This window comes from Stylophora pistillata, chromosome 1 (genome assembly GCF_964205215.1).
Source record: "Stylophora pistillata chromosome 1, jaStyPist1.2, whole genome shotgun sequence".
NCBI classification, from domain to species: Eukaryota; Metazoa; Cnidaria; class Anthozoa; order Scleractinia; family Pocilloporidae; genus Stylophora; species Stylophora pistillata.
In genome coordinates this window covers 1267501-1282500 of record NC_142519.1, presented here as the reverse complement: position 1 = coordinate 1282500, position 15000 = coordinate 1267501, and the positions used below count along the sequence as shown (strand labels likewise).

General features: G+C 39.4%; 1 protein-coding gene and 1 long non-coding RNA gene across 2 annotated transcripts in view; one reads left to right on the top strand and one right to left on the bottom strand.

Annotated features, from left to right (window-relative positions):
• Positions 1-7679, bottom strand: part of LOC111335285 (glycine amidinotransferase, mitochondrial) — an 8231-nt gene extending 552 nt beyond the window's left edge. The window contains exons 1-7 of the mRNA XM_088730243.1: positions 7597-7679; positions 4932-5017; positions 4153-4348; positions 3756-3955; positions 2443-2664; positions 1192-1329; positions 424-756 (exon numbers count right to left, since the gene is read on the bottom strand). Coding sequence (XP_088586369.1) covers positions 424-756; positions 1192-1329; positions 2443-2664; positions 3756-3955; positions 4153-4348; positions 4932-4994 — 1152 coding nt within the window. The 5' untranslated portion in view covers positions 4995-5017; positions 7597-7679. The remainder of the gene's footprint in view (positions 1-423; positions 757-1191; positions 1330-2442; positions 2665-3755; positions 3956-4152; positions 4349-4931; positions 5018-7596) is intronic.
• Positions 7680-8608: 929 nt separating this feature from the next.
• Positions 8609-11080, top strand: LOC148740745 (uncharacterized). Its single transcript, XR_015994435.1, has 2 exons — positions 8609-9109; positions 9443-11080. It is a non-coding gene; the product is annotated as an uncharacterized LOC148740745 (long non-coding RNA).
• Positions 11081-15000: the final 3920 nt, after the last annotated feature.

Here is a 15000-nt window from a genome sequence, read left to right as displayed (position 1 = left end):
TAGTCTCTTATCTGAAATCCGTGTTAATACTGTACAAAACTCAAGCCTTTATTTCAAGGTTTCATTCTTATTTAAGACTATGATCTCCAACCCAATAGTAAAGAGGTTATGGATGCTCTTTACGAAAAATGTCAAACGTGGGCCGACTAGATTTTTACAATCTGCTTTCAGCCGTTTGTACCTAAAGGTGAAGATATATATTCCAGTTTGCATGCTGTGTGCATCTGAATTTTCAACAAGGTTGATTCAAAACTTTTAGGTAAGTGAATAAAACTAGATTTTATTTCGAATTCGGACGTTTCCGTGGTAGTAACTGCCATGCTAAAAATCACTCGATATCTTGGCTCCTAAAAAGAATTTCGAAGTGAAAACCTCATATGCAATTTGTTTCACTTCTTATGCATCAAATAAAGTTTTTTTCACCTTTTGCGTAGTTGTCTCGTTTTTGTCCACTACGACCCTGTTCGGATCTAACATGAGAACATTCATGGACAGCCACTTGGACGACATCCACATAGTGTGTGAGTCTGGTATAAGAGGTAAGGGTGGCTTGACTACAGTCCACCCAGCCTTATGGAACATGTCGATCTGATGACAAGGCATTTCAGGATTGGATAGAACCAGTCCGGGTCCAATGATGTTGAAAGTAGCGTCAATGTGCATCGGATTGGGATCATCAAAGGATATTTTATGCACACGATATCCACGCTCTCCAAGATGTCGCCTCATCCATTCAATGCCAAGGTTGTTTGTGACCTGTCGCAACGAATGAGGCAGTTAATTTATCAAGCTGAATTATGAGTAAATACGACGAGAAAGATGGTACATTAGGGGATATAAGGGCACTCAGATTTCTTTCTTTCTACTACTAAGACAAAACAATACCATATTATTTTTAAGATTCTTTATCAGATAGAGGACAGAAATACTTTGAACGGCATGGAATTAACGAAATAAATGCATTGTGCGACAACTTCAAGTTTTCGAATACTTCTCAACTTGTGTGTTACTTCTACCTTATGTGAATCCACATCTGACTTATGTTCAATATACCGTGTTGATATGTCTTAAGAGAAAAAAAAATGCATACGACCGAGTAGAGGGCTTCATTATTGACAACGATAAAACTGTTAATCAAAGTGTGTTTCAATGAGCAGTAAGATTTTTTTGGGAATATCATGTTAGCTTTACATGACTCCTTTGAACAAATATATCACGTCCTGCTCGGATGAAGTCAGCGGCATCAAAACAGGGTTCAAATTCTGTAGTAACAAACTGTCCTGGAGCAGCCAGCTTCTGGCGGTCCTCCACTGACCGTATGGTATAGTTCTGAAAGTTATGACAATAAAAACGGAATTCCATGCAGTGATTTTATGTTTTACAAACTATCATACTAGTTACGTATGATGCACGATCCTCGCAGTAGATAGCGCTATTTATGCAATAGCGAAATTCAGACCTGAAAAAAATCAGGCTTGTACGGGATTCGAACCACTGACCTCTGCGATACTAGTGCAGCGCTCTACCAATTGAGCTAACAAGCCAACTGGAAGCAGGCCGCTAAGTTGATTCGTAATCAACCCGTGATGATAAATCAGATACGATAAATATATGAAGTTCATATATTTTGAACTGCGGTTATAGGTACGTATGATGCACTAGTATCGCAGAGGTCAGTGGTTCGAATCCCGTACAGGCCTGATTTTTTTCAGGTCTGATTTTCGCTATTGCATAAATAGCGCTATCTACTGCGAGGATCGTGCATCATACGTATCTAATACCGAAGTTCAAAATATATGAACTTCATATATTCACTGCATCTGATTTATCATTTTCACGAGTTTATTACGAATCAACTTAACGGCCTGCTCCCAGTTGGCTTGTTAGCTCAATTGGTAGAGCGCTGCACTAGTATCGCAGAGGTCAGTGGGTCGAATCCCGTACAGGCCTGATTTTTTTCAGGTCTGATTTTCGCTATTGCATAAATAGCGCTATCTACTGCGAGGATCGTGCATCATATGTATCTAATACCGCAGTTCAAAATATATGAACTTCATATATTCATTGCATCTGATTTATCACTTTCACGGGTTTATTACGAATCAACTTAACGGCCTGCTCCCACGGCAGTTGGCTTGTTAGCTCAGTTGGTAGAGCGCTGCACTAGTATCGCACAGGTCAGTGGTTCGAATCCCGTACAGGCCTGATTTTTTTCAGGTCTGATTTTCGCTATTGCATAAATAGCACTATCTACTGCGAGGATCGTGCATCATTCGTATCTAATACCGCAGTTCAAGATATATGAACTTCATATATTCATTGCATCTGATTTATCATACCAGTGATAGCGATAAATTAATGCAAAACAAGCTTGACAATCTCGTTAAAAGAATAAAAAAGATATTTTTCAAGCCAAGGATTAACCATCATTCACGTCCGTACCTCATCATATAGGTCGTCGCTCATGAGGGGCTTAGGAGCAGTCGTCCACTTAGCACCACCCCTAAAGTATTCCTTAAGCAGGGACCTATAGGCGCGGTACTCAAAGAATCGAGACCGCCATGCCATAGGCGCCTCTATGATTTCCTCGCCAACTACGAGAAGAATGTCACGTGGCATGGCCGCGTACAACCCGGATGTTTGGAAGTCCGGAGTTTTGTAGACCTGGTGAAGACATTTCAAATTTACATTTAGTCAAGCCTTGAAGTCGAACTCCAAAAAGCGATTTTCCACTGCCCTACACTGCTCTACCTGCAAGCTACTCAAGAGTTTATTCATAACAATTTAGGTGTCATTTATCAGTCACATCTTGAAGGCGCAAGACGGGGAGAATAATGGGGAGTCGAGAGGATCTTTAAGTAGTTGGAAGGTGGGGTTTCATTTTCAATTTCAAGAATAACGGGGTATCATCACTTTTTCTGAGCGGAGTGGACAGACATTCAATGCTCCAAAATACAAAAAGGTTCCCCTTTGTACTCCTAGAAATTAAATAGGAAGAAATGGGAATCAAATTAAATCATGAATTAAAAGAGAAGGGCACTTCCCATTTTCTGGCCTGGTTACGAGGGTCCTTGCATTTCCAGATGCTCACTTCATAAAATTCCCATCGCTAATGAGCCCATAATCATATCACAGTTCCTTATATGGAATGGGTATCAACATGAGACCATAACCTCATTCCCTCTTAATATCGATACATGTAAGATATGTACTATTTAAAGCTTTAGCCTAAGAATTTAAAGCTATCCACGTGATATTACATGTTACTTTGTGATAACTAAAGCATATAAGTACAAAACATGGAAAAAAATCTTTCAGACTGTAAATGATGCTAAAAACCCCCGAAAAAAAAATAATGGGAAAAATTGGCGTTGTATTCCCCATCAGAGTACAATTGCTCAACCTTTAGGAGTTTTCTGTATAGAGAAAAATAGACAACAATTTGAATTCATAGTTTAAGGTTTGGAGACTTAGTGGAATCAAGTTGTACATTTTAAAAGGAGTGGTGAGACATCATCTACAAAAAAGATTGAAAACTACCAAAGATGACAAAAAAATTGATTACCAAATGGTATGGATTCATACAGATTTCAAGTCTTTTTCCAGTTTTATTCGGCACTAATTAGCAATATCGTTATTCGGCTATGGATCATAGCTATTTGGTTGAGGTGATGATCTCTACAGAGAGACTTTATAACAATTAATATTTAGTCGAGTTTTCACCAGACTTCGAACTTAGGATTTTTTTCTATTACCTCTGAGAAGTCAATTGGCTCAGGTCGGCGAACTTTTACTCCTTCGTGTTGTAGAATGCTGCAGAGTTCTTCGATTTCCAGGTGCGCTTTTTCAAGATGTTCCACCGGAAACGATTGGCCACCAAAAGCTTTGAAAAATGGCCACTCTTTTTCATCGATAATTGCTTTCACTTCTAACGAAAACTCGGGCACGGTCGCCCCTGGAGAAAGAGAGTGTAATGCAAAGACAACATCTGTCACTCAGCTCTTTGATTGTTCACTGATTCAAAGATATTCATATCAACAATTCTTTTCTGAAAAAGAGCGCACATCTTTCAGAAAACTAGAAAGGAAATTAACAAATGTTAACCATTAGTCAGCACTCCAGTTTACGATTAAATAAAGGCGAAAAATTCACCTTCAACGCGTCCCACGATGACTTCTTCAAGAGGATCCCATTCGTTGTATGAACAAACTGGGCTTTTCAGCTCCTCGGAGGGGAGTTTCTCGTCGCTCAAGTCATTGGAAAAGTCACTGGATGAGTAACTAGCTGACTGCACTCTGGCTAGTGTCTTTATTTTGCTTTTTACCAGTGTGGAACATGCTCGCAGCCACTACAACATATACAAGATGGTTAGCGATTGTAAAAGCTTGTAAGAGCAGCATTGACGATGGAGTCGTTCTCTTTGACCCTCAATAAAAATTTGAGAGGTTTCAAATTTGATGTCACCCGCGGCATGTGGGCTCACGAAATACATGAATGAATAAGTAATCAAAAAGCTCATGAAAAGGGAAAAGGAATGAAAATATTCTAACTTTTGCATTGAGCAAAGCTGGACAAATAGTGTTTTGTAACCTTCTGACATATTTTCTCTAAGTTCTTCTGAATCTTTTATAAGCTTACAATTGCAAATATGGCCAGACTTTGTGCTGTTTCTACATTGTTTTAGATTTCCATTCAAAACTAACTCTATCAGGAACAGAAAAACTAGATTTAGTCTTCATTAAAAGGATACGATTGAAGTCGCCGATAAGTGAAAAAGCACGATGAATATTATCAACTAAGGAATGAAAGAGGCTTAACGGTGAGTCTGAAGCTAGGAACATAGTTTCCCAATTTTAAGTAAGGTCTCTGCATAAGTCAAATATTTGGAACAGAGGATTTTTTCCTAGAAAATCGACCAGCAAAATACCTACCACTCCAAATGTAACGGCTTCACGTCCACGGCAGCCACCTTTGACTATCTTTATGTTTAACATGTTGTTTTCAGTTAAATCTGAAACTGGAGAACAAACTTGTTGAAATTCATTACTCTAACGATAAGAAGTTTTAATTTTGTCTTCATTAGTTTAATAATTACCTTGTCATTCAGTTTTGATCCCTAAAGAAAAACAGCATGAAGAAAATCACAAACTTTTATCAACTATCGTCACAAACGTGGCGCTCCTTTTGAAGTGAGCTAACTCATCAGCTAACTCATAAACATAGGCTATGCATGCAAAAGTTATTTCTGTTGGATAGGTGGGCTTGGGTGGGACAGTTTGTGTAACTGATGTTTTCGTTTTCGTAAGAGGGAAAGAGCATAACTTTCAACTGAAAGAACGAAAATATCGTATTACTTTACCTTAACTTAAAGAGAATTAAAAAAAAAAGTAAACAGAAACTCTATATTGCGATCTCTGTACCTTCTTCGAATGAGTGACGATACACAAAAGGGAAAGGATCATATTTCAAAGAGGTCTCCTTGATTGGTTATTGCCTATCTGAACTTTGCTTTATGAGTGTGAAATATGTGATAAAATGCACGAGATGGGGCTAACTCCAAGCTGAAAGCGAATTTGATTTGTAGACAACGTCAAAACAAGGGAGAATTCCGTGGAAAATTCACTAACAGCAGCATTTAGTTCCATGTGAAACTTTGTTTGTTTGTTTACAAGGAAATGAGATTTGATGAAGCGAAGTCTAATATAGCAAAGTGGAATTGATTGGAGGAATACATACTAGCCTTCACGTTATGTAATAACCAGGCTTATTTTTTTCTCAGTTCGTGAGCGGGTGGTAGGTATTCTACAAATCCTGCAATCTGATTGGTTCCGGGCAGTATTCTGAGTCATTTTGCAGAACATCTCACGCTTCTTTTCAGTTTTTCACAAATATATCTCATTTTGCCGGCTGGGCAGAGTTTTTGAGTAAAAAATTCGGTCACAACCTTTTGGCGATAAATATTAATTCCGAATCTTTCTTCTCTTTCGCTCTCGAATCTCTTTGGTTTTTCAGCAAAAATTGATTTCGAAATAAATTTTGTGGTATTAAATTTCTTTTTAAAAAGATTGAAACGAGGTGTAAAAGCAATCAAGGTAATTTGGTTATATCAACTGAGTTGATAATGTAAATTAGCCACTGTAAAGAGTTTCAAAGCTGACGTTTCGAGCGTTAGCCCTTCGCCAGAGCGAGTGGAAGAATTGTGGGTTGTGTGTGCGTTAATATGCGGAAAATGGAGCTACGCTATTGGGGGGAATATGGCATAGTTAGTAGAGGTGACCAGTCCCCTCTACTAACTATGAATATGGTGAAAAGAAAATCAAAAGAAAAATAGTTTAATGAAAGCGTCAGTTGATACCGTAGAGATTAAGAGAACCGATTTGAAAGATATATTTTTGCGCTAGAGTTTCTCGGCTTTCCGAACTTCCAAGACGTAAGGAAAGGATGCAGACTGCCATGTGCTGCTTAGAATAATTAGGGAGATTAAAATATCTAGCAACTGGTTTGGATACATTTTTGTCATTTCTTTCTACGTCGCGAAGCTGTTTTCGGAATCGGTCACCTAGTCGCCTTTCTGTCTCACCAATGTTTATCTTTTTGCAATAAGTGCAAGTTATGCAATAGGTGACATTGGCGGAGGTGTACGTGAAGTGATTAGTAAATTAGAATTAGAAAAGCTTTATTATATGGCTGCGTCTCACAAGTGCTGGGAACTACCGAATTCACGGATTTGATTGGCTGAAATCAATATTGAAAGCAGTCTAGATTTTCCCATCTAGACCGGTCTAGAAAAAAAAGGTACAAAGAATATAAAAAATTGGCATATAAGACACAGCCACATAATAAACATCTTATTGACCGAAATCATATATGTGAAATGCCAGTCATATATGTGAACTAATATATGTCCAGCTTCCAACTTGTTCTCCATAATGTTTTTAATCACACTAAAATAAGAAGGAGAACATGTAAGGATATATAAAAATATGTTGTGGTTTCGACCAATTTCTAGCACAGCCGGCCAACATATCATGCTTATGTATTTTATGGATACGCTCTTTTCTTTTTCCTGTTTGTTGATTTTACTTTGGCGAGGCCCATTCGAGGATGCGAGGAACTTTAGTTTTGATAAGCAACAAATCCGAGTTAATGTGGGAAATGTCTTCGTCGGGAGGTGTAAGTTGCGACTCAAAGTTCCAAGCTTCGATAAAAATCGTACAAACACCTCTGCGAAGTTTGCTTGCTGTTACTTTAAATAAAGGGTTCATCTACCTCGGCGAGATATTTTAAGTGTGGGAAAGATTCAGTTGCCGCCATTCTTCCTGTCTTTTAGAAAATTCCGATTAGAAAAAAAAAACCATTCCTATCGTCCACATGTTTGGGGTTTCAAAATAATAACTAAATCTTTAGTGAGATTGCTTTGCAAGTTGGGAGAACATCGTTTCGATGTCATTTAAGAGAATGTATGGGAAGTAGTTCCCCTCCCCCATTACTGTTAACCGTCAAGGAAAGAAATTAACTGATCGACGTAAAATGACAATAATTTTAACCGTTAGCCGTAAAAGCCATCATCCTTCTGAAACCCTCCGTCATACTCACACTTCACTTCTCAATCTCCTGCTTCTTGGAACTATAACTTACTTGCTCATGACTATCGCCAACTACGAAAATGTAGGCAAGAGTCTAATGGAAAAAAACCGATGGTTCATCTGACGTCATTCTGGCTGATTATCGGTTTTGATATAAGATAAAGATCGCACCAGGCCTGAGAAACGTTGTCACGTGACAGATAATGTGTTGAAAGGTCGAGAAATCCTCAAGAAATTCGCATTAATTGAATTTTTCTGTGAAATTGTTGACTCTTTCGTGTTTGGTATCTGCTTAAAACCTATATTTTTCTCAAAAACTGCCCTGAAAAACATCAATTGCAAGAGGTTGCCAGAGCTGCAAAAGTCTGCTCCAAACCCCAAGAAGTTGCTCTCAAACGTTCCCGAGGGCAGTTGGGACAGGCTTAACAAACATGATAAACTTTATACGAGTAAAAACGCTTGAACGGAAAGAACCAATTTGGGACACAATTAGTGACGGGCTTGCGTCAAAAACAGTTGAGTCTCAAAACGAGTGCAAGTGTTTCATAAAATTATCCATCCAAGCTCCACAGAACAGATGAAAGCACCAAGCCGTAGGGCGGATTCTTCTCTTGTTTTCGAGCGCTTGGAAACCCAGTCTCGCCCCGGGAATAACGAAAATGGAAATATTCCAGAATTTTTCAAATATTGTCGGCAAATTTCTTGTTATCTGTTTGTGATAATAAAATGAAGAAATTCGCTCATTAGAGCTTTATGCGAATTTCTTGAGGATTTCTCGACCTTTCGAACACATTATCTGTCACGTGACAACGTTTCTCGGGCCTTAATTGCATTAAGAGCAGCCATCCCCAACTATCGCCTGAAGGTGTGCAAAATGAAAAACGAGAAAATCCCCAAACTTTGTTAGAATAGAGGTATGGATGAACTATTTCTAGAAAAAAATACTTTGAGTTCCACTGCATTTTTGAGTTTTTTTTTTTTTGAGTTATTTTTTTAAAAAAAAAAATAATTGAGTTATTTTTTTAAAAAAAAAATAACTATATGTTAGCGTATAGATTGGTGTATTGTGGTGTAGTGTAATCTGATCAGTGCAATTTGGTGTATCTCTAAGCAATCTGATTGGCGCATCTTTTTTTTGGTGTATCTCCACGCAATGTGATTGGGCCAATTTTTTGGTGTATCACAAACCAATCAGATTGTAGTATTTTTCGATGTCACACCAATCAGAGCGTTCTTGCTAATTTGTGGTTTGACAGGTCTTCAAATTTCAGCGAATCAACGCTTGAGTAGGAGAGAGCGGTTCGCGAATTAAGGAAATGTATTAGTCGTGTTGGGAAAGTGGTGGAGTTGTGATCGTTGTACGACTATGCTTATTCTTCCTTCTGAAGGAGACTGAGCGGAACATGAGAAGAATTTTGAATCAAATATTACTTCAGATGTTGATAGGAGCAACTTCAGGATATTTCATTGCTTTATATGAGTTAATCAGCGACTCCAATTTTGAATTTCGCTCAAGGAACGAGGTAAGATGACATCTACAAGAGTTGTAAGATCATCTATTCAATGTAATGGCTCATGTCCTTCGTGAGGATTTTATCGCTATGATCTGTCTGGATTTGAAAGGTCGTCAGGGAACTTTGTCTACCGATTAGCGAGTTAAAACGTGCATGTTTTGTGTACCGCTCCTTCACTTACGACGCATACACCGTCAGCTGGAGGCCTAACACGAATTTAGCGCTATAGCATGTTGTTTCGGAAAGGCTAGTTTTACTGACTCTGGTAAATCTTGCGCAAGATATTTGCGTAAATCATATTTGATTGATGATCTTTTTTTTGCCATATGGTTGTTCTTTTAGCAGCGGTTGAAACGACCACCAAGTTACATTTACTTTCTGCGTCGACTGCCATGTTACATATCCGTTTCTTTGCTTCTAAAAGTCTTCCATTAATTAAATATTGCTTAAACGATACTTTCCCGTTACAATTGCGTGTTACTATTACTCGCCAGTATGGATTAGATTTTTTTAGATCATGAAATGCCATTTTCCAGTAAACAACGCAAATTTTATGACATAAATCTACCTCAATGAAAAATATTTCACAAGGGACAGAATGGTGCGGTCGGTTAATTTTCCACGCAACTCTCACGTGCTTAGACGTTTTCTACCAATAAAATTCGCTTATAGCTAACCTGGACTTTACCCCATTGCATGTCAATTTCTTGTAAACAACCTGCATTTTATCACGTATTTCGCACGCAAAGGGCAAAGTCCAGATAGGCAACAACCAATCAAGTAGCCCACCTTATTAGGGACCTTACGCAATCAGGACGGCAACGCCGAGGAAGATTTCGATTAAAAAATTAATTTCTACTCTTAGTTAGAATTTCAAAAATGGTTGCAGGAGCTTACTGTCTTATACGGCGCCACAGCTCAACTTCAGCATGACGTATAAAAGTAGCGTTGAGTTCCAAATGGAAATTAAAATAATTTGCCGTCGCGGTTTCGGTTCGCAGACGACGCAAATTTTGGCGATTTCACGTTGTTGTTTTGCATAGGACGGCTAAGAAATGTACAAATTTTCAAAACGCACGTGCTGAGCTATTGTTCTGCCAATTAGATCTCTTGTTTTTCCACGTCCTCGTTGCCGTCGCCGTCGTGGCTGCGTAAGGTCCCTATTATCTTTTGAAGAACGATACTTTCTCTTGGTTCAATCTACTTTCACTTGGTCGAACAACGGAGACCGGAAAATGTCTTTGTCCAGAGGCTGTAAGAGATAAAATAGAGCTTTCCACTGCAAAATTATATGGAAGAGTATTTTGAGGCAACCATCTGTTACTGAATAAGAAGCTACAGGGAGCCTATATTTGGGCCGGATTTGTGGATCGGCGGATTGAATTGAATTGGTTCGAATTGAGGGCTTTGCTGTTTTAGCAAATCGCTGTCGAGTGCTTTTCATGGTTTGTTAACATGGAGAGTTATGGAGACTAAGACTTCGGAACAAGTTGATGCCATCCATGACAATTTGGAGTTACTAAAATCGCCGGAGGAAAGGCGGGATCACTCAATAAAAAGTTGTATTTGAACGCGATGACTTTATTTACAAGGATTTCTCTTGCTTACAGTAATAACAAACCTTTCAAGTTTTTTTTGCCTCGGAACGGTATATCACAGAAGGCATTTTATAGACCTCAATTTTTTTGACTGATTGAAATTAAAGATATGTGGCAGTGACTTCCACAAGTTTTTTTTTTTTGGTCAGAAAAGTACAATTGTTTTGTTCGCAATATTTATTTACGGATGGTTTCAATCGACAACGTTTACATAAGATGGTTGTATTACTGTTCCCAAGGGTTGTTGTTTTCATCAGTGCGTTAACAATAGTAGTGATTCACAGAATTAGATTTGTACTTTAAATAAATATATTTAAGTTCACTCGAAAGATGAGTATAAACTGTAACAAGCTTATCGTTGATGCGCGGCCAGTACTTCAAATCTGACTGACACTCGATGCCAAAACTCAACCTCGTTCCCTGGATATGCCACCACATTACCTTTACGCCAATTAAAAACTGCACGCTATTGTGCATTTTCTTGCACAGGAAAAACTAAACAGAATTTCTAATTCTGACCCTTAATGGTCAGAATAATAACTAGGACTTTGTCTCTGACGAAGGAACGGCAATAAGCACAATTTTAACCTACGAGCAGGTTGTTGTTTAGTCTCGTCATGCAATGTTGGAGAGAGGGATAGCGTTGCGTGACAAGTTCAAATTAGGGCTGTGGAGGGGACTGCAGGAAGCGTTGTACCAATGCAGTTTATTTTTGTCAACAATTATTCGACACCAACATCAGTTATATAGTGTCCCATTTCAACCTACGTATCCAAAAAAATAACTCCTGCATGCGTAGCATGCCTATGTTTATTTTACGCGAAAGGCGGCAAAATCGGTTTGGTGGCTCTTCTGTCAGCTTCACGAGGTCCAGACAACCATTATTTGAACGTCGCTTGAAAAACGTCGTTTTGCCGAACGTTATTTAGGCTGATTATCGGTTTTGAAAAGAGATAAAGATCGCACTAGGCCAGAGAAACGTTGTCACGTGACAGATAATGTGTTCGAAAGATCGAGAAATGTTCAAGAAGTTCGCATTAATTGAAGTTTTCTGTGAAATTGTTGACTCTTTCGTGCTTGGTATCTGCTTAAGAGCCCACTGACCGTAACTATCGAGAATCCGCCGACAGTTGCAAATTTCTCAATTCGTTTTATTTTTCCTAAAGGACCCTTTTAGTGAACCTTTTTCGAAAATTATATCAAAAAGTTCTATGGCGCTTGTTTTTATCCGAAAAATCGAAGTGTGCAAGATACGCCTGAATGGATGTTGCCCCCCCCCCGCCCCCCTTGTAAACAAATGAAAAATTATGCAACTTCGGTGACTTCGTACGCAATAGCGCGATGCAAATCCCGCTTTTAAATTTTGTGTGCTAGCAGATGGTCCTTTTATCTCCCAGAAAATATTAAATTCTTGCTTTGTTGTTGCGTTTAATTGATGCTTTACAAACCAAAGAGGAGGGTCTGGATGGGGGTGTACAGATGTTAGTTGTTAGTTAAAATTTCGGCCATTTATCAGTTGTCAGTTAAAGTTTTGGCCATTTGTTAGTTGTCAGTTAAATGACTGTTAATAATTAACTCGGCATGTTAATTATTACTTCCGCCCCTATATTTTTGGATGAAAAGTCACACAAGGCAAAAGCTCGAAAATGAAGTCGAAAATTGATAAAATAAGAACTGGTTTTTGTCAGTTCTGCGACTCTTCTGAACGCAAACTTTTGTTTCCCCGTGCACAACATTCCTTTGCAACCACTTAGCGAGTCAAAATGTTGGAAAGAAGATCATCAGAAAGAAAACAAATTTGTTAAGAGTCCACTAGCACAATTTACTGGTTTTATGTTTCGTTTTACAATGCTTCGATTGCGATTGGCTCCGATGAAACGATCGGAGAGGAACGTTCTTTTGTCTACTTTTCAATAAGGTTATTAGAGAAAGCGTACCTCAGAAATCCAAGCAAAGATGGGTGCGAACTGGCCGGCCAGATCTAGAAACCGTAACTGGGGTAATATTTTCATCCTCTCGGTCAGAGAAGTCGTTCTCTGAGTCCGTTTCATATTCCTCTGCATGTGTTGCACCTCAGCAACTGCCACTTCAATGATACAGTCGTCAACAAATGTGATATTAGTGTCACATTTTCACCTTCCGAAGTAGCTTGAATGGCTCTTTAGTCGCTGCTGAGCCCTACTGACTGATTTCCAGAAGTAAAATCGTTACCTAGTCCCGCCAACGACTCCACTTTAGCGGAATCTTTTTGCTCCATGTAGACGGCCGGTCATAAAGCCCTTGCCCTGTCCATGGTAGCTTCCTCCCGAACTGTCCTTTGCCTCAATGGATGATACTCCTCCACAAATTCTTTCATAGGACTTTCAATCTCGGGGTCGATCTCTACTGAGGGTAGAGGTCGCGTAAGTTTACATTTGCAAACTCCGTTCTGGTCTGAGGGACAGGATAGCAGGGTTTTTTATGAGTAAAATACTTGGTTGCCCATTTTGTTACTCTCTTCGACGACTCCTTGGTAGCCAGAAATTGTGGACGGCAAGCGGCAGTCAACGCGGGCGCAAAAAACAAAATAAATCAATGTTAGAAAATTAAACGAGACTTACCTGTAAGTTGAAGTTTCATTGGAATTCTATGAGTCACCTACTGTGACAAGGCCCCACATGAGATTGCAACACGCATGCGCACATCAGTTTTGAAGGCACGAATGTGAATGTCATATAATGGGGAAACCAAGTTGTCTCCATTGTTGTGAGTGGATGTGTAACGCAGCAGGGTGTGTATAAAGTAACACCCTGTAGGGAGGGGTAATATAGCCCAGGGTGGCATGTGATCCCTTGTCGCATTAGGTGACTCATAGAATTCCAATCAAACTTCAACTTACAGGTAAGTCTCGTTTAATTTTCTAATTCTATTTCGTCACCACTGCTACAGGGATCCCATGAGACTTTAAAGCCCAAACATTCACATGAGAAGAGTAAATGATAGAACAAAATATGAATTTAATCATAAACATGGGGAAAGTCCTACATACATGATGTTCATTTCCCAATAGGAACAAAGCAAACACAGGTAGGCCAAATAGCAAAGTGTTTAAACTATTACAAACTTCAAGTCATCCTCACTACGGGGGGATAGCAAAGTCCAGCTCTAGTTAGTCAATTGTGAGTACAGATGTAGCGAAACCACCAGCCTTTTGAAAGGGTTTATTGTAGAAGCGATCAAATGTCCTTTCTGAAGACCAGCCAGCAGTGTCTAAAATTTCCTTCACTGGTAGAGATACATTTTTAGCTTTCGATGCTGCTGCTGCTCTTGTACTGTGAGGTTTAAAGGTGGTGACATCAATACCAGCCTCTGCCATTACAGAACGAATCCACCTTGATATGGTATCTCGAGAAGCACGGTGATGTGGCTTTGCATGGCTAATGAAGAGCTTTGTCTCAATACCTCTCAAACACTTGGTCCTCTGCAAATATTCTTTCAGGTGGGTAAATACACAGAGAGATTGGTCTGCAGGGAAGGCTTGTAAAAACACTGCTGGTACTTTATATCCCGGTCGGCTTTGTTTTATGTGCTCTGGGAGAGCAAACTCAAAAAAGCTGTCCCCTTCTTTCATAAACTGGATGTCTAGCATATGGTGGCTCTGCCCTCGTTGTGCTGAAACAAGTGCAATTAGCATCGCTAACTTCAGAGTCAACGTTTTCAGACTAGATTGATTTGGCTTTGACAACGATGACAAATAAGAAAGGACTGGGCTAAGATCCCTTGTAGTGTGATAACGTGGGGCAGGTGGGTTGTTCTTGAAGACGCATTTCATGAAGTGGGAGACAATGGAGTGGCTTCCTAGTTTGACATTGTCAGTGGGAAGAATAATAGCTGACAGAGCACTTCTCGCTGTGTTTATGGTAGTGTACGATAAGCCTTGTTCATGCAAGCTGACTAGGAAATCCAGCACTGTATTTAAAGGTGGGCTGTATGAATTAACTTCCCGTTTTGAGCAAAAGTCATGCCATTGCTTGATATATGAGGCATATTGTTTTTGGGTACCAGTTGACCAAGACTGCAGGATGATGCTGGTAACTTTGCTTGAAAGATCTCTCTGTTGGAAGGACTCCCTGATACTTTGCAAGCCATTGATTGGAACCGTCTGCTGAGAAGATGAGTTGCATTGCTGTGGGGCAGGAACAGAGGATTGTCGGTCTGGGGAAGTGTTAAGGGGTTGTCGATCAGAAGGTGCAAGAGGAGTGTAAACCAAGGTTGAGTTGTCCACATTGGCACACTGAGGATTCCTGTTGATTGATCCTGCTC